Here is a 21,683-nt window from a genome sequence, read left to right on the forward strand (position 1 = left end):
AATAATATTATTGCTATCGTGTAATTTTTTATAACAAATAGAGGCTTATGATTTCAAAGATGTCGCTATTGATTGCACTTTAGTTGTTTATGAATTATTAGACATCAAAGAATTTTTTATTTGTCCAGTTTCTTGGTTCAGTTTTTCAATCGCGTAACTTCCAGCATAGGCATGGCTTTGTGAGCAGTGATGATTTTGTTTGACGCAAATACCGCGATGGACCTGTCATAAAATTTAAAAGGGGGCATCCAAGCTGTTCAAATCAGTCTAACCACTCTAACCGATGCCAAAATCGATTATTATTATTTTTTAATAATATCTAATATCTATTTGATTGAGATTTCAGGGAACAAGCGAATAAATCTCATTAAACAATGTTAAAAATAGTGAAGTTGGGCATATCATGCGTTGCTAAGAGACAACAAATTACGGCAGAAATTGCAAAAAAATATATATACCTAGATCTTCAATATATAGTAGATTACGTGGACATGAATTTTTTTTTTTTATCGTAAGGCCTCTCAATCTGTCTTCTGTGCATCTGACCTTTACGTAACTAAACGCACTACGTTTAGTGAGAATAATACAGTACCTGTACATAATTAGTAACCTTTTCTATTAATATTTTCTTTGTCTACACATACGGCGTGGATCTTGACCTTACCACCTGTAGGTTTTTACGTGATACGAGATACGGTTGTACTCAATATATTACAATTAAATCCATGCTCTCGACCTAACGCACATTGAAAAACCCACCTGTGAAATTTCAATCACGGCAATTAAATTCGAACCGTTTTCTTATTACTCGATTTAGACGCCTTAATAATGTGTAGTTGTTGTGTAACCCTGACAGTATCATGGCTTCTTCTAACAACTCTCCCCGATCCCTACCCTTGTTGTACTTTGTATACTATAAGTGACATTATCCATCTTGACTTCTTATAACATAATGTATTTTGTCTTTCCGTGAGTCCCACATCAATGTGTAAGTATACATGGCCAAATCATATTATGCAGGTCTTTCGTTGATAAGAATTATTTATGCAACTCACAAAACACTCAGTAGATAACCATAATTAAAAATAATATTAAATTAAATACTTATAAATATTTGTTGAAATTCAAATTTCCGTATTAGTAACTATTTAAATTGCAAAATATAAACAAATGTAATAAGTTCCATGTAAATAACAAAATTGTCAATAATATTTGTGAATTATGTGAGTAATATTATCAGCATTGATTAACCCACTATGAATGTTTCCTATCGCATATTTTGCTGACAGCTAAAATTATATATAATGTTATAATTTAATAGTATTTGTCTTGTGTCTAGGTTCCGGAACAATGCCACGTTTAAAAATATTTGGAACAGCAAAGTAAATAAGAATCGTAGCAGGTAATATGTAGGTACCTTGTCATTTTTGAATCAGTTTGCACAATATATTTCCAGTGATAATTAATAGCACGGCCATGTTAGCGCGTTTAGTGACGTAGAGGCCCGACTGATTTTGAGGCCCTCTACGATAAAAAATGAACAAACTAATATTTGTTAACCGTTCGTATCTAGGCGGCCCTGCATATCCATGGCTGTACATATATGATGGGTGAAATGGGGTACCGAAAATCAATTTTCGTTCATATCTACTTACTTAATTAACCTATTTTTACTTCTAATCAAGAGCTATTAGAATTCAGGTATTTAGTTACGTTTTGGGTAATACCTTTTCCCACTCAGCTTGTGAGATGAGAACTATGGATTTTTTTAAATTTCAATATAATTTAATAACTGAGTGGAAGGTTTTAACTCTTCGGAGGCCCCCTTTTAAATTTTCGAATCCGTTGCGCCATGTTGCGTTAGGAAAACGCGCCTAGTCGGCCGGTTAAAAAAAGACAGATGACAGAAACGACTTTATAAAATATAGATTGTTGCTAGCTCACTTTGAGCGTAGCAACCTCAGTCTTGGGTGTTTTCTCCCAGGGCATTCGCAGGCAAAATTGAAATAGATGCTTCATCTCGCCACTGTAGGGTCCCGTAATACGCTCGATTAAGACCGAGTCTGGTGCGGGGCGGGTTTTGGTTTGGAGGGATTAGCTTCAATGTCCATACAACTAATATTTTATTAGGCACATTCCTAATTAATTTATCCTGTTATATCATCATTAAAACTCATTAAGTTATCAAAAATCCTATTGGGCAGTGTTTTCCGATTAAATTCAGTCGGGGAATAATAAAATTGTTCTCTTAACTAAATGATAAATAAATTAAGGTATCAGATTATTATTTATTATCATTAGGTAGGTATTTGGAAATTGTCTTGCGGATAAAAATACTTACAAAATTCGGCAAAATTTAAATCTTTCGTTCACAACTTATTAACCACATATTTTCTATTAGATCATCCTCTATTCTTAAATTATGATAAAAAGTAACTTTCCCATATAAGTACCTACCTAATATTTTATTCCTCGACTAGTAAAAAAATCACTTGCGTTGCGGTAGTAAAGTTATGTGGGTATTATGTTGTATTCTTCAATTTTTCATTATATTGCAGTCGCTAGGAACTCGAGAAGTATTTTTTTTTAAATTTCGAGACTTATCATATTTCTCGAGAAATCATCACTGAGATTCTCGAAAAAGAAGAAATTGTCAGTGGCCAAGAAAATTTGATATCTTGGTAACAATGAAGCTCTCGACTTTTGATTCTTTTGTTTTGTATTTGTGAAATTTTCCTGTATTTTTTTGTTTAGACGGAATAGTTTAAGAAAGGTCTCGTCTTTTAATCTCACCGGATTTTTTTGAATTGACACGAAACAATAACAAGAAAAGGTAATTTCGTAATAATAACGAAAAATTAAGAAAAAAACAATTTCGAATTCTTGAGAAAAATAATTCTCGAAGAATCTCGATAAGTTAAAAAAGTCGAGAAATCATAAGCTCTACCCAAAAGGCAATTATTATTTTAAGACCAAATTACACTACCAGATTCTGACGCCGATCGTCTGTGCCGATTGCATCCAATTTTAAATAGCACTTTTCACAATAATTATTCACTGGAGTCGTGGCCAAAATAGAAATTTGTTTTGGTACGATCGGGGGCAATCGGGACAGACGTTCGGTGAATCTGCGGTGTAATTTGAGCATATGTATGTCGATGGTACATTGCATATTAGTATGTTTTTATTTTTATTTTTTATATTGTGATTGATGATGTTGTAAATGATTGAAACAGACCGACCATAATAACATTAATAACAATAACATTGCTAGAAAAAAACCAATTATTTTGATGTATAGTGATTAATGATGACAAACCATGAAACATATTTTTTAAATACAATATAATCGCTATCATTGACCGCGTAACTTACGGGACGATTGATCTAACTGTCTAACATAGTATAACAGCGATGCACAACTTATTTTTTATTAGTAATGCCAAATTATCCATCTTCTTATTCTTTGTGTGAAATAAGAATCTGAATATTTGAAAAATGAGACAATAAAAAAGCCAAAATACATAATATATTGGTAAATATACCTACTAGAAAAATATTTGAACAAAAATAATGAAGTCTACCCCGCAACCCAGTAACGTACCGTGGGGGTAGGCATGGCATGCGTTGCTTAAGTATGAATTGTGGCGATAAAGTAATGACTACGATCATTATAACTTTTAAAAACTGTGGCAGATTTCCGTGAAACATACGATGCGATGGTTTCGTTCGAAAGTAAAGACATCTTAGTTTAAAAAAAGCACAAGGGGGCCTCCAAGCTTCGGCTTCAGCGCAGCAGACCTCCATGTACCCAATAGCACTATTCTTTAAGAGTAGATATTAGATATGCTCTAATCCTCAGTAGATTATATAAAATATAAGTATTTTTTTCTAGTATTACTATTGCATCCGTCTTGTTTTTAAATTTTGTAAGTATGTATCTAACAATTAAGCATATCTACAATTTTGAGACTAAAAATTAAAAGAGATGTCTTTCTAAGTCTGCCTGAAGGCGGCACTTTGGTAAGGAACGTCAGTACCACAACCATTGTATTATATACACCACTGTACCAATTCAGCCACCTGCGTCTTACCTAATCGAGACGAAATTATTTAGTATTCACGCAGATGAAGCGCTTCACAAATTGCGTTAATATTGGAAATCTACTTTTAGAAACTAACTCTAAGTAATTTTTTTTATTCAAAACATTGAATATAAAAATTTAATGTAATGTTTAAATGTAAAAGTAATAAAAAAATGATACACATATTAACTTCTAAGCAAGGGTATTTTGAAAACTGTGATTTATTTAAAAACCGATTACTTATCTCATTTGCAACCAAACTGACAAGGGGGATCCTATATGCCAACAGAGAACCTATATAAATAAAAAGGATTTCAAGTTATACACATTTATATTTTTATAAAAATCGATGTTTTTTAAAATAAATATAAAAAATATTAAAACGATGAATTAGTCAAAAATGTAATCGTCAAAAAATTTTTAACTTAATAAACGAAATTTTAATAATAAATATGACCATAAAATATAATGTAATAATAAGATGACCCTGCAACGAATTCACATTTTATTACATTTTTTTGCAATTGTAAGTTTATCTTTGAATTTAAAAAAAATCTTTTTAATGTTTTCAGATACATATTTATTACAGTTGAAATTGTAAATTATCAAAAAAAAAATTCAAATTGCAAGTTTCGTATTTTTCTGCTAGATTCTCTGTTGGCATATATGATCCCCCTTAAACACTTATATATTGTTTTTTTTTTACTTTTTTTATATTTTGTCCAATCTACCCATAATACAAGATATTTATTTTTGAAAATTATTTTTTTTCAGGCTTACGTATCATGCGCTTTAGGAATACATTCCATTGGATACGTAATGATCTGTTTCGGAGTGGTGAACGCCATCTGTTCCCTGATCTTCGGATCCATGATGAAGTTTGTCGGCCGCTTCCCGATAATAGTTCTCGGAGCTATTGTCCACATTTGCCTGATCGGAGTGCTCTTGATGTGGAAGCCGCACCCTGACAGCCCCCTCATATTCTTTACCATCTCAGGGCTTTGGGGAGTCGGTGACGCTGTCTGGCAAACGCAAGTCAACGGTTTGTAAAATTTATTATTTATTTTATTTAATTTATTATTTAAGGCGAAATTTAAGATAAGTAGATTATATAAAAGACACTTGTAAAGCCAGTGCTCACCTACGCATCGGAAACCTGGACATTAACTCCCTAATCGCGAATTAACAAGCCCTGAACATTTTTGAAAGAAAAATTCTCCGCCGTATATATAGACCGATCGGGGACGGCACCAATTGGAGGAGAAGATATAATGCTGAGCTCTACGGGCTATACGAAGATTGCAGCACAGTTCAATCAATAACGATTGGGAGACTGCGATGGCTAGGTCATGTGCACCGTATGAATGGCAATGAACCGGCAAAGAGAGAGTCCGGCAATCCAATGGGGCGTAGAAGAAGAGGCAGGCCAAAGATTCGCTGGTTGGATGGAGCTGCCAGTGACTGCCGTGTTCTAGGGGTACCGAATTGGAAAGCGGCCACACTAGATAGGGACAGGTGGAGGGAGCTGTTGGAGGAGGCCAAGACCCACACCAGGTTGTCGCACCCCTGATGATGATGATGATGAGATTATATAAAAGTGACACCAAAAATTATGAAACCATTCTTAAATAATGGTTGGTCAAGTTGCTAAAGATAATATTATATTTTTAATCGTAATATGAATATGACAACCAGTGTTGCCAACTGTCGTTGACAAAAACATGCCAGACGGGGTGCGAACACAGGAAAAAACGCTAGATTTTGTGAAAATAAAATTGCAAGTAAATGTACTAATTCTACCAAGAACGAAAGTTAGTGTTTTTCCTTTCGCGTATCGAAAAAAAGTGTAAAAATCGAAAAAAAATGTCTATACGAGTAAAAATCACACACTTTAACATAAATATATTTCAAAATTGACAACAAATACCTATATTGTGTCAACACAATATTTCCATATGTCATTGTGTTCCCACGCTACTAAAATAGGTACCGACATACTTATTTCAATTAGATAGGCTTAGAGTTTGATGAGTATTAAAATAAATAAACTAAATATCTAGCATATTTTCAGCACATTTATAGCTATTGAAGGCATCAAAAAATGCTAGTAAAAACGCCATAAGCCAGATGTGTTTTTTGCAAGCCAGATGCTTATCGAAAAATGCTAGATTTGGCAAGAAAAACACTAAATTGGCAACGCTGAAGACAACTATTTAACGTTTAAACTTGACTCACAAAAAATACTTAGGACAAATCGGTAAATATAAGTATTCGCCAATGCATTATAGTAATAGGTATTTTTTACAAGTGTAAATAATAATAAATCTAATTTGTACATTAAATTTATAAACATTCTGGTTCATTCGGAAGGATATTTTACCACACTTATTCATATTTTAAAGATTTAAAGTCATGACCTACGTTGTGAGAATGTCAGCAATCAATCAAATGATGATTATAAGCAAATGTTAATACATTTTTGGCCGCACCTTTAAAAAATTGACGTATCAAATGCAAAATCGTGCGAGATTGTGTATATATTAACATCAATAATAATTAATTATTAAAAGACTAATAATAATTAATTTTTATATTATTAAGATTCTCCTTCACATTAAGGCTGTTTATTAAAAAATAATAAATTATAATAAAAACACAAATCATTCTATATTTTAATACTGTAAAATCATATTTAATGTGATATTATGATAAAAAAATCTTTTTGAATAAATAAAAATAAAAGTTTACGTCATAGAAGATGAGTATTTGTTAATTGTATGTATTTAGAGTGTCGCCTTTTCATAAAATAATATTGTTTGTATAAAAAGTAAATATTTTTTTTCTTATTTTCCACATAATATTTGCTATAGAAATCTGTTTTTATTAGTTTTAAGTGACTGTAAATAAATTGCAGAATCGGAATTTTGCAGTAAGGAGGTATATACCAGAAATTTACGCCTGCGCTGCAAGATTGTAATATATCAGGGGTGCTGCAACTTGATTGTTTTTATGACTGAATTTTAGCATTTTAAAAAACGTCTCAAGCTATCTACCAAATTAATTATATTTTACATAGATAGTAAATTAAAATATCACTTAATATAAGAAGAAATATATAATATATTAGAGTGTAGAATGATTACCATAATACATATTCACTCTGATTTATTTTCTTTCATTTAAAATATGAAAAAGCCTAAGTAGGTACATAAGTATGTCGATTTGAAATGATTGTAAATTTTTCCCGACAAACATAATGTCTGATGCATGGCCATAGCCTGAGAACCCGGGATCAGGTGGGCCTAGCGTGATGGGTCGAATAGATGAGTGAGATAAACGCACAACACAAATTTAGAGTAACAGTAAAAAAGTCGCCTGCGGCGCTATTTCGCTTCGAAAGTAGTGGTTGTGCAATACAATTTTTGATTATTGTGTATATACTCACAACTCCATAATTCAAGTGGATGTAGGTATTCATAAACATAAAACATCGCCAAAATACACTGAATGCCCTCAATTTTACCTCGAACAATATTTGGAAAACGCTACTATAGAGCGTCACACTGCCTTTAGGGGGTCAGTCAAAGATCCTAGTCTGGAGGCCCGCTTCAAGATGTAGGGGGCATGATCTGATTATTATGTTATTATTTTCAGAAATCTCTGAAAATATTTTTTATGAAAATCTTCTACGGTAGCTATAATTAGGTCAGATCGCGTTTATATAGATGGTTTCTGCAATACAATTCAAATTTAAATTTGCTTTAAAAATCAAACATAGAAACAAACCATTTTGTTTTAAAATTAAATCATTATGTCTAACATCAAAGTGTGAAATTTTATAAAATAATTTTATAATTATTGCAGGGTATTTAACTACATACCTTTTTTTCAATTTATATATTAAATTAAAATGATTTTGAGATCTTTGATAGTATTTTAAAAAAAAATATTCAGTCATTTATCCTAGTAATCACGATTGATGCAGTTTTAAATGAAAAAACACTCATTTTGAATGTAAAATATTTTAAAACCTATTAGATCACAGAGCATAAAATTGAGATGTTGTCAAAAATTATGAATATCGCCTCCGTAGACACAAATATTATTGCGTGGTTGGGCACTCGGCCGCAATTAATACATGTGTTGACCACGCCTGTAATATACAATAGAGCGTAAAATTATGTCGACTTGCGTCAAAGCACTATTTACAACTGCGTTTGTTTAATTATGACGCAATTAATTTATTCGTTTAAAATATGTCGAAACTGCTCAATGTGCAATAAGTAGACTAGTTACCTAATACATATAATATTAAGTATATTATTGCATTTTATTGATAACATGTTGCCATTTAAAAAAATACGCAATATAAATCCACTAACTCAGTAGTGTCCAAAGTGTGTGGATTTTTATTCAAAAATTATAGCGATTAATATACGGCCACTAATAAGAAAAGTATATGTTTCGTGGGCGTTTTTCTTCATGTGATAAGATAATTTAATTTAATAAGACTGCTCTTCCCTTATGCAGTCTAAATTGGATAGAGCTTCGAAATGGCTAATCGCCGATCGACACCCTTCTCAACACGGAAAATAACGGTATTTTCACAGCTGACGGACGTATTATAATCATTATAATTAGTATTATATTTTGATTTATGTCCTATGTACGATAATAATTATAAACCTTTAGAACGCCAATTCTAGAAATTTGCACTTTTTGGCCAAAATTTGGAAAAGTAAAATGAAGACAAATTTTGATACCCATAGATTGTAATCTACGAATAAAAAAGAAGGAATGAGCATAGTATTTACAAATCACGGCAATCAGAAAGGCCGGCAAATATGGCCGACATTGCGTGATACACAAACATAACGTAGCGCTATCTGTCATTCAACAACATAAATAATTTCGTTCTGTTTGAAATACGAACGACGGTTAAATTTGTTCATGCAAAAATAATAAAATCGCAATTGAAAAAATGGGAGGGTCGGGGTAGGAAGATGAAAATTTGAGGTTATAGGTATTTTCTGATGCCAAATAATAAAAAAAATACAAAAAGAAAATGTCAAAAAAATAAAAGAAATTTTTTTCTGGATAGAGATACCCTAATCACCTAGCGGTATGAAATATACTTGTTGACCTATTCTCATACCTAACAAATATACATAAAAAAAATCATAAAAATCGGTTGAGCAATTTCGGAGGAGTGCGACCACAAACATCGTGACACGAGATTTTTATATATATAGAGATTTGAGAGTTTTCTCTGAATAATTCTATAATATGTTGATAAATGCTATCGTTTTAAATAAACTATTTTCTGATGTGACATTTTTGTTTTTGAAAGCACATAATAATATCTTGGCTTAGGTACCTAATTTCAAAAACACTTTCAATTCCGGATTCCTGAAAGAAATGAAAGTTGCTATGTCTAGTTTGATCCAAAAATTTGAATAAATGCGGGATGAACAATAGGCTGACCTATTGACGTCGAATGGGGATATACATGTAATATTCTGCTTTGGGTGGCAAATAAAAAAAAATAATAAAATAATACAATGTTTAAAAGTAGATTTCGTAGATTGGAATTATTTTAATATAGGCATATTATCGGTATTTTTAGGGCGCCGTGAAAAAATCTTTACTCACTTAGAGCGTCGTGAAACGTTATAGTTTTTAAACCACTACCCTAATCAATAAAATACTAAGCTTTATTAAGCGGAACTTTAAATAATATGTAAAATTGGAATAGTGACATTTGTTTAGAAAGTTCGAATCTTGGTATCAAAAATCATTTTTGTACATTAGTTATGCTAAAGAATTTAAGATAAACTTTCACGTGAATTAAAAAATAAGTATATTTTGGCAGACTTATATTACACCAATTCATGTAATAATGAAAAATAACATAAAGATCTCAATCCCAAAAAACGTTTGACAATCGTAATCTAAAATATTCCCCAGTTGTTCATATAATTATTAATGATGTTTTTATATTGGTAATTTGCTGTATTAGAATCAGTAAACAATATTATGTTGAAAAATATAATAATTTATAACACATTTAAACTATTTCCTGAATGGGAGGCTAGGTGCGATAGGTCAATAGGTGACGACGAGAAGGTCATTTGATAAGCACCTATTTTTATAGGTACTGGTATTATAGTAGAAAGGGCCAAAAAAACAATAACAATATATCACCGCCTTAATACTATTACTAGGCAACTAAATTTATGCTGCTTTTAATTATACTACTGATTACTGAATCTGATACATTAACTCATTTCCTATATAATACAATAGGCAGATAAATTATAGCTATATAGGAACTCCGTTTATACATTTTGTGTATGGCGGTAAATCAGCAGTCTATGAAACTGTTTTTACAACGTGTATTTTATCAGGTGAAAGAACTCAACAGCTTAGGCGTATGTTAACCAATACTATACAATATTCGTAAAAATATATATTAGGATAACCTCCAACATATCCCCGTGTGTTATAAGTTATAATATAAAACGAGAGTAACGAGAACCGTTCATATAAATTTAAATTAAGAGATATGCATAACCTCAATAACTTGATATCTACAATTATTACTTAATTGCGAATCTTAAATGACTATTGTACGACGTATTATTCTATAAAATAACAAAGGCGACATAATTTTTCTCGCCTCTCGTTTAAATTACATTTTACTTTGCATATAAATAGGTTGCTCTGCATTTCGTAGGACTTACTTACATAATTTATTGGAGAACCTCCATTTCATCATACTTACCATGGTTACTAGTATATAAAGGTTATACCTCAGTTGAGGCACGGTCTAAAAAGATCGTGGCTAGGCGATGCGCGGATTGCGGGTCGCGGGTGCAAATGATGCATGCCAAACGAAATATAATTTGTCATATAAATCCAAAATGCGTCCATGTAATGTTCTGTTTATAGGCCAACTTTGCGGCATTTGAGAAATTTGCAGCGTCGTATGGGGAGCGGGATAGTCCCGACTCTTCCGTAGACTCATCCATTTCAATTCGTGACACTCAGTATGCGGGTACACAAAGCGCTTAACGTCAGCGGACAGCAGAGCCAGTCCAAAAACAAACATTTTCTTTCTTAACTTTCTTCTTTAAGCACTACGGTGCATGGTTGCAGCATCAGTCCCGTGCGGCTCCGTCTCGGGAAGGAATAAGCACTTAAAATCACTTCTTTCAGACACGTTTAAAGCGTCATAGAAAGCGGCCGTGCATATCCACGGTTGTGCATATATGACGGGTGGTGGTGGGCACTTTAACGTATGTTCTATTAGTAACAATAATAATATATTCATACACATGTTATCCTTTTAATGTAAATGGGTAACGTTTTTAGTCATCTTTACACGATTTAAGAATTAATACCCCCGTCGCCATCACGAAACAAATTGACGTGTTCCCAGCTCGACGTTCTCTCTCCGAATGGCAGCAAGTCCAAAATTTCGTCGCGCCTATAGTTGAAAATTATTTGCCGTTTCACTGATGTATCGCCTTAAGGATTCTCCATGCTTAGTACTCAAGACTAGCTCCGGACGGGAGACTCTCTATTGGCCTTACCTGCCGATTCTTTGAGAGCTCCAGAGGATGGACTCACTTCCCATGCGGACAGACGATTCTCTTAGGGTAACACAATCAAATGTACGGTGGTTGCTATATAGATAGAGCTTCTTCTGGAATTAATCGTTGCAGTACTTACTGACCGTTATCACTGTGGGCTGGGGCAGAGGTCATCATGATTTGTATTTTAAATAATATTACAGGTTCAACATGTTAACAATTAAATTACTTTTTACAATATGGTAAAACTTCATAACAATCATTTTGAATCAAAGTTGTTATTAATTAAAATGATCGTTTACTGTGAAGACGGCTCTATAAGCCAAAAAAACTGTCAAGAACAAGAGCGTCAACTCATATCGTAGAATCACCAAAAATAATATGTCAAGACAATTATATAAGTAAGTAAAGTTAATTATTCTCAATTCAATATTGGATACCTAGCGGTAACTCGTGAGGTTATAATGTCATGGGCTCCGGGTTCATATCCTGAGTCTGGAAAATTCATATAGGATTGTTTTTCAATGTAGGTTTGTTTGGACAAGTGGCTAATATCCATTTATCGTTAAAACAAAAATCTGTTAATGCAACCTCTACTATGTGGAAGCCCATAATATGATACTTTTATGATCGAATGGTGATCTAATATAATCTTAATATATAGAAAATGAGTAAGTAATAAATTATTATGTTTATTAGTACGCAAAAACCCATTGGCAAAAATTTATATTATATAGTCAAAAATCATCCCAAACAATTGATGTATTATAAAAAATAGCTAGCTGACAAAAGCACTGATAGAGCTACCTACCATAAATATCATCACTTTAAAAATAATTTTAATCTGATATTATTGATTAGTTTAATATTATTTAATAATGAACGCCGCGTAATATTTAAATTTATTAATAATATAAATAAATTCATATTTATTGCATTGCTTACAAATTTTGTCCACACATTAACAATATTATATAAATTAACACACATTAACAATATTATATAAATTAATATTAAAGGGAAGAGTTTTGTGTTTTTCCTTGATATTACATTTTATTGTGCCATAAGATCATTATATATATTTATGGTTTATACATGTCTATATAATTCCTTTATAAATAATTATTATGAAAGAAATCTTTTAAATATAATTCTTATATAAAAATATGGACACAAGTCATTATAAAACATTATTATCTTATATTTATTTACCTATTACAAAGTAAAGACTAAAAACACGTTGACAAGGTTAAAAAACTGTAATACCTAATCAAGTTCATGTTGATATTACGTTATAGATAATTAAATATTTGAATTCTAGAGTCTAAAGAAAATATCTTTTATCGTAATATTATTACACTGTACTTGCATAATTTAATGTAACATATTATTACAGAGAATGATAATAACAAACTTAAAACACCTCGACGACGAAATTAACTAGTAGTTTTTACATGAAATATTTATCAAATTGTGTTAATTTTGGCTATTAATAATTATCAATTGAATAAAAGATATACTTTATTATATTAAGAATATATTTTCCCCTAACTGCCAAATATAGCTGTAAGTTCGTGTCATGGAATAACTCATGCCAACATACTTGTTAACAATCTATCTTTAAATATCTATTTTGAAAAAAACGAATAAGGTTTATTAGAATAAAATGTTAATAGGTAGTATGAAAAAATCTCTTCTGTACCTTCAATAATTAATAAAAATATTATGTAATATATATATATATATATATATATATATATATATATATATATATATATATATATTATGTATTATGCTCAATATGCTCAAACTTGTACTTGATATGAAGTAAATAAAAAACAAACAAACAAATACAGAATACTAAAATGCCATTTTGATTTCCATAGGAACATTTAGTTACTAGGGCCACCCACTTAGCAACCAATAATAGTGGATCGGATTACGGATTTCTTCCGAAATAACTTTTCATACAAAACAGAATTAACTGAAAATGAATTCAATTGTACTTAAAGATGGCTAAAAGTAATAAAAGAATGCATTGGCCTCATTTTCTGATATATTCTAAAAATTTCAAATGTCTAGTTAGTCGGAAAGATAGTTAAAAATCGATTGCAACGAAATACGAGCTAATAAAAACGTTGTAAAATAGTAGGTAATTAATATTAATTGTACATTTATATTGTTGTGTAAAATAACTGTAAGCACGCAAAGCCTGTGTCCTATAAAGGCCTACCTATTCTAGAGTTGATCTGTTCATCTATAAAGAGCTCTTTCTCGTCTTTTCCGACCTTCGAACCGACCAAATACTATGCGTTTTTCCAGATTTTCGTCCTCCCTGCGGAAAGTATGACCAAATAAAATGATGAGTCTGTCTCGAATCTGGATATCGCTAATTATGAAGTTGTTGGTTCATTTGACTATCCACGAGACTTTCAGCAACCATATTTCATATGCGTATGACATCTGTCTTTATCATGCATCTACTGTCCAAATCTCAAGATTCTCCAAAAGATCTTTCTAGTTGTATTATAATTGCTGCTAAAAATGTTTCTGCTCTTCCAAATTGGTTGCAGTTTCGACCTAGAATTTTTTGCAATTACTGTTCTTCTTTTTATATCAGTTACCATGTATACAAATTAATATTAGTATGAATGATTTATTGCTTTTATAGGTCTATACGGAACACTATTCAGGCGAAACAAGGAAGCCGCTTTCTCCAATTATCGTCTCTGGGAATCAGCAGGATTCGTAGTTGCCTACGCTTACTCCACCAATCTCTGCGCACGCATGAAGCTCTACGTCATGATGACTGTTTTGATCATCGGTTTCATTGGCTATGTCATCGTTGAGATACTTCACAAGAGAAAGGTGAGATAATAAATAATTTAATACATTACTTAATAAAGATATAACAATTTTCGGCTCGAAATTATTGTCATTGTATTTGGTTTTTGCTATTAACAGAGAAACATTCAAATTCAAATGGCTTGCAACATGACATATAAAACCTAGGATATTACGTCATTTTTTTGAATTATCCTCACATACAAAATCCCAATATTAAAGTGGACATGTATGCAGAATAAGTAAAAAGACAGAAACTCAAATTTGCAATGTACCTACACTCTTATTGCATTGTATGTTCAATTCATTTTCGACCATACATATAATAAAATATATACATATAATAATATATAATATATTTTTTATCAATATTAAAGTGTACATATATGCTAAAGAACAGTGATATATGAACTAGAATTTTCAATATGTAGAATTCAGTTTTCAGCTACTAATTTACATTTATTTGTTTATGAAATTTGTATTAAAAGATCTAAGTACCAATGTCATTATCATCTTGTTGGACTCATAGGAGTATTATTTCAATATTATTTAGTAAATAATATTTTTAAAATCATTGCAATTTTTTTTTTTATAAATAGTGTTGCACATTGCAAATATAAGTTCATTGACTTGTAAATTATTTGAAAATAATGAATATTAATGTTTTTAATATTTCATTAATTATTATGAAATACAAAATAATTAATTTTCAATCGTGCAATTGCTTGATATATTAATCAGGATGTTTGCAAATTCGGTTATAATTTTTTCCGTTGATATCTACAATTATTAAATATATATTGAGTATGTACTATTATTGTGTCATCAATTTTACAATATTTTGATTTAGATCCATTCGTTTCATACGTACATGCATTTTTCTATAATCTAAGGTACATGCATTAAAATGAAATAGTATTATATGAGGCGTCTATGTATATCCCTAAACCGACAAGTTGATAATAATATGGTGAAACATCTACTTAAATATAAATACCCACAAACTATATTAATTTGTAATTTCACGCAATATGTAACTTCTAAAAATTTTATGAGTGATTAATTAAAATTTTCTTTTAAAAATAAAATGGTACATTCTTAAATAATGTGTAAATATATTCAGTCCACAATAAAAATATATTTATAATATATAATATGGAGATCATCAAAACATATTTATTATAAAATATTTTTTTGAGAAAATTTGGTTCGGAGCGGGACTTGAAACCGTAACCATTGGTTTCTGGTCATCGTGGTTTTAGATGGTATGTTTCTGAGGTGTTTCAAATTATGTATTCTCAATTACAAATGCTAAAAAAATGTTGTGCCTTATTTGAATAATCACATTTTTTTCGTCGTAAATTATAATAACCACTATTTTTTTCTTTCGACCATGTCTGAACCTAATATGAACATATTATGGGCTTCCACAGAGTAGAGGTTTGTGTTAACCGGTTTTATTTTTTACGAGAAATGGATCTCAGCCACTTGCTCAACCTATTAGGTCCATACCCTGACATACACAAATTGGAAAACAATATGTGTACTTGCCAGACCCAGGATTCTAACCTGGGACCTACGGGGTTATAGTCCTACGCTTAAGCCGGAGAAGCCTTATCAAAGAATCTCTCGAGTAGACACTGAAAAGATTAAAGTTCCACAGATACAACTATGTCAACATATTCTTAGATAGCCAATCCAGTCTGATAGCTCTCCAAAACCCATCATCCACACACCCACTAATAAGGGACATTTTAACACTATCAACACAGCTTCGAATGATAGGAACACACCCTAGATTCTCCTGGATAAGAAGTCACACGGGGATAGTCGGCAACGAGGAAGCTGATAAATATGCTAAACAAGCCACAGATAAACAGATAAAAGACGTTCAACCTACACACACTTCCCTCTAAGTTACGCAAAACAAAAACTAAACGAAGACACAATAGAGCTATGGAATCACAGATACACAACATCCGCCACAGGATCAATAACGCATAAATTTATTCCAAACATAAACTCTGCCATCGCTCTTGCCAAAAACATAAAAATATCACACGAACTCACACAGATACTAACAGGCCACGGAGCGGTGCGAGCCTAAAGATTTAAATTGAGGCATAATGACTATTGTCCATGTGACGGCAACACATCTCAAACTGTGTGGCATATCATCAACAACTGCCCTATACTAGAAAGGGAGCGATGGACTCTCAGGTCTCGGTGTAGACAGCATATTCATGAAATTGACCTCCAAAAGCCTCACGAAGTACTAAGCAACTAAACAATAGAACAACACAAGAACACTACACAAAATATTTAATACTGGCCATAAAAAAAATGAAAGATATAAATGGAGGAACATAATTAGCCACACATCAATGCAACTAACCTTCCCAACCACCTCGTACGAAAAAGCAAGGGCATAGTTATGTATATAAAAAAATGAACGCTTAAGCCGCCCGGCAACCATTAATAAACTTAAAAATTCAATTATCCAATAATGTCTAAACTATAAACGAATAATATTTAGTTGGAGTATTGATGTGCTGTTAAGTTTTTATGTTATAAAATTTTTGTTTACTTAAATTGCAGTCCGTCAGAATGAAGAAAATGGCTGAGCAGCCCAAGGACATGACAATTCCTGAGGAGACTGATGATGAGAAGGACGATATTGATGATGACATTATCATCACACATCTTTAAATAATAATTATATGTTGTTTTCTCCAAAATATTTGCAGTTTTTTTTCCATTTGGTACAAATGAAACTCAAATATGTTATTGCAATAGAAAATAAGTATCATACTCGAATACCAATATTTAAAAAAAAATCTGTTTTATCTCTAGATTATATTTTTTTAAACACTATATTCAATCAATTTAATTCAATTTTTATTTAGTAATAAAATAGTATCTTAAATTTGGTATTTTTATTATGAAAATAAATTAATTTTTGTTATTTGTAACAATATTATATTTTTAATAAATGTAATGCTTACTTAATACAAGCTAATGTTTGTGTATTATATTGTAAAAGTCTTTATAAATCTGATAAAATCAGTGATATAAATATAAATAGTGATATTACCAAGTTAAATATCTTGTTATATTATAATATATATTATACTTACAATAATGATCTTTTCAATAGTGAATCAAGTATTATGGATAATTCAAATTCCTTACCTACTTAAGTTGGCGCTACTGACCATGCACGTCCATGGTCGTCTACAGAACCACCAGTGATTTTAATTAATTCAATTTACTAAATAAAATGGCAGCTTTTGACAAAAAAAATGGTATTTATACAGACAATCTTACTAATATGAGTAGAATAAAAAACAAAACTATTCACATTTACTAGACAAAAAAATACTTTTACTTTGTATATTTTTAAATGAACAATTTTAATGAAAGCTATCAATTAATATATATCGAAATAAGCTAAAAAATACTAAAAACATACAATTTTTTTTTTATAAATATATTCAATTGTCGATAATTCTATTTTTGATTTCATAAAAATCATATACTGTTATTTAGATTTTGTCTATTTCTTGTAAAAGTATTTACTTACTTAGATATATCAAATATCTAACAATATTTTATTAAATAGTATAATAACTTTGAATTTATAAACTAACAATTAACACTAAAACATTATTTAGAACAGGTATCAACTCAACTTGGGTTTTGAATACAAATTATATTATTATCTTTACTTATTTTTAAAGTAGCATTTTAATGTTTTTATTTTTTATTTGTAGAATTATTTAAATTAGATGTTAATTATTGAAGATAGTATTTTGTGCACCAATAGCTTTTTTCATAAAATATTTTACAAAAAAAGTTTTTATAAATGTACCGCCAGAGTGCAAGCAAAATATTACCTTCGTTTTAAAATAATACATGGTCAAAAAAATCTAGAGGAAAGTTTCAAAATATTTTTTATAAAAATATCCGACACTTTAAATATATCCTCTTTTAAAAAAACCTGTTTGATAGAAAAATATGAGAAGACATTTTACGATAGTTACGTTTATGTGAATCTATAAAAAGCCATAGCGATCAATAAAAAAACGATCGGTTTTATATGATTATAAATTAATTATTATTATATAAATTACACTCCCAAAAAATATATTGATAGATTTTGGAATTACCTTAATAAATATATGTCATAAAATCCGCAATAGTGAAAACTTTACTGTCGTAAATTTTGTGCAAATATTTTTTCAAATCATCTATAGCAATGAAACAAAAAAAAAATATTCGAAAATCTTCCATCAAATCACGCGGAAAATAATTATGAAAATAACGTATTACTGATATAATATACAAATCAGTTATCGTGCAAAACAAATGTAGCAGAAAATATATTTAACAAAATTAAATATTTTTTTTGATGGAAGATATTTTTGGCGATAATTCTTATTATTAAATATTAAAATTTTTATTCTTATGATAATTATTTATAGACCATTTAAGCGAATTACATTTTTTAAGTATTATTATTTAGCTTTCTTTTCAGTATATTTAATGTTGAATAATATACTGTAATGCCTGAAAGGTATTATAGTAATGCTTAATTATATTTTCCGTAGGAAGACTTGCATGTGATCTTTCTCGTGTTATCTTTATGTTGTTATTGTAATTTCTTGGATATTATAAGGGGAAATAAAACTATTATACCATTAATTAATTCGCCTTTTTATGTAACATACCACAAAATATATATAAGTATAATTAAGTCCCATAGATATGACAGAAATTTGTAAGTGAATCGAGTGCCTTTTGAAAATGCACATTCTATTGTATACTTATGTTGCACTCTGGATGATAACTATATAATAACCATACTATTGGACTGAAATGTCGAGTCAAGTAATCCGGGGTGCCTTTACACGACTGAGGAAAATACTTTGTAGCCACGACCTAAGCCTGGGACTCATATGAATCGGGTCAGCATGTCCGGAAAATTTTACGTATAGGTACGTTTGGCCGTGGGATGTAGTTCACCGTGAGATGTTTTATCAGAAACTGAGAAACAGAAACGTAACACTGAGTACCCCTCAACAAAAAAAATGCATGCCTTAATAACAATCAAACTATTTTTTTTCTTTTTTAGTACATAAAATAAATAATAATAAATGAAAAATAAAATTCATTCATAATAAAATATAAATAAAATAAATAAAAGTTATGTTATAAATAACATTCATTATAATCAATGAGAATAATGAAATCAGTTGAGAAAGATCATCATAATTTGGATCTCTGGTTGTTAATTTTAATCAGAGATGTGGTTCCACATCCAAAAACCTGTTCCTTTTTTTGACTTAGGTAAAGTCTACAAATGCTGAAAAAGCTACTTCACATAGATATGAAGTTGGAAAAGGCAAGATGTATTTCAGGACTTTCTCTGTTAAAACTGGATATAGGTACATGTCGCATTTGCAACCAGAATGATGTTAAAGTATACTCCTTGTATTTATTTTTCAAGAATCCGTCTGAAGCTAATTCGAACAATCGCTCTTCTTTCGCATGTGATAAACCTTTCAGCATGGATGTTGTATTAATGTTGAATGGATATCTTATCCATTCAATATTTTTGTTTACATCAGAAAAATAGTTTTTAAGTCCCTCTTGTAAATTCTCTAAATGCTGTGTTATACATTTCAGAGTATCAGCATCAATTTTACCGGCTGAACTTGTTATAAACTCACGAAGAGAGGGAAATGAGTCCTCTTTTCTATTACCAACTCCCTGTGCATGCTTTGAAAATGCAATAAAAGCTCCATTTTTACCTACGCTGAGCATGTCCCCCCTTAATTGAAGTGTAAAAAGTGCTCAAAAGTATCAAATTGTACCTATTCTATATCTAATAAATTGAGTGATAATAATGATAGCATTATTATAAGATATTTGATACAAATCAATATCAAATTAATGTTTTTATATTAAATCTAATACAATTGGAACAATGCAATGCAATGCTCCACAAACAATGCGTTATATTTTGATGGCAATGCTATGTAATGTAAAACGTACTATTTACATGGAAAAAATAATATAAACATCTCAATTCCATACCTAATCATTTATTTTTATAATTATTAATAAAAACCAATACTTTTCAAAAAATCTTGCTGGAAGTTTGAAAATATTACACGGGGTTCACCATCACTGGATTTCACGATATAAAATCATACTGAATAGTTTGAATCATATTGAACTGTTTTTATACTATTTGATAAAGATTCCAGATCGATCTAAGTACGTACGGTTGAAATGCTACATAACATATAAATATGTAAATAAAAATAAAATGTCAACTTGTTATTTTGGTGAGAAGACGAAAAAGAAGAAACGGACAGACCAAATCAAGAATGTCGCAGGTTTTCTAATGACACATGCTGCTGAATCCCAGGAGGGGTGAAATCAAGCAATGGCTACACGGCGATCTTCAGTCATACGTTGGGTTTGGTATGTTTGTCATTTAGGGCACCTGGGCTAGACCCTTAATCCAATACATCTGAATTTTGTCGTGTGAAGGAAGTCTCCTCCCCTCATTATTAATTTTATTGAGGTGATCTGTCTTTTTGTGTAGGTTAGATTTTTGGCAGTTTGGATAAAAAAAAACGTTTTTATTACTTCGTCGGCGGTCTGGGAGTGTTCACATCTTTATTTCTGTTATATGTCTGATTATTGGATTTGGAAAGCCTATGTGTTAACATCGCGGCTTGTGCGATGGAATTCTTAAGTGAATTAACTGTTCCTTCAGTTTGGTCTGTAGTTGTTTTCACGCTGGTCTAGGGCGTTTCTGTCCATCTGTTGGATCTTGCTGGTTATAGTGATGTTGTTGGTTGGTCATAAAGTCCTTAAAAACTTAAATACTTACTGATAATTGGGATGTTATGCGAAATTTCGTGAAACACTAATGCATGTCGATATTTCCTTATTTCCTCTAAAATCAGGCATAATGGTAATTTCTTTGTGCTTTATTTGCATGTTCTTTAATATATCGGTAGACATATAACCGTTGTTAATTCTAAATACCTAAATTATCGACTTACCAACTTTTCGCAGCAACCTCACGAATATTATGTTGAATTTAAATCGAGTTAAAAACTATATCAGGTGTAACATTTTG

At 30.7% G+C, this 21,683-nt stretch overlaps 1 protein-coding gene across 2 annotated transcripts in view; it reads left to right on the plus strand.

The window, feature by feature from the left end:
• LOC147079647 (UNC93-like protein) overlaps positions 1-18,082 on the plus strand; it is a 191,073-nt gene extending 172,991 nt beyond the window's left edge. For both annotated transcript variants that reach the window (XM_085942784.1, XM_085942791.1), the window contains 3 exons: positions 4,860-5,127; positions 14,352-14,548; positions 17,123-18,082. In XM_085942784.1, coding sequence (XP_085798910.1) covers positions 4,860-5,127; positions 14,352-14,548; positions 17,123-17,233 — 576 coding nt within the window. In that variant the 3' untranslated portion in view covers positions 17,234-18,082. The remainder of the gene's footprint in view (positions 1-4,859; positions 5,128-14,351; positions 14,549-17,122) is intronic.
• Positions 18,083-21,683: the final 3,601 nt, after the last annotated feature.

The sequence above is a fragment of the Rhyacophila brunnea genome, unplaced genomic scaffold (genome assembly GCF_057557595.1).
Source record: "Rhyacophila brunnea isolate RB1 unplaced genomic scaffold, BYU_Rbru_1.0 scaffold_1, whole genome shotgun sequence".
Lineage (NCBI taxonomy): Eukaryota > Metazoa > Arthropoda > Insecta > Trichoptera > Rhyacophilidae > Rhyacophila > Rhyacophila brunnea.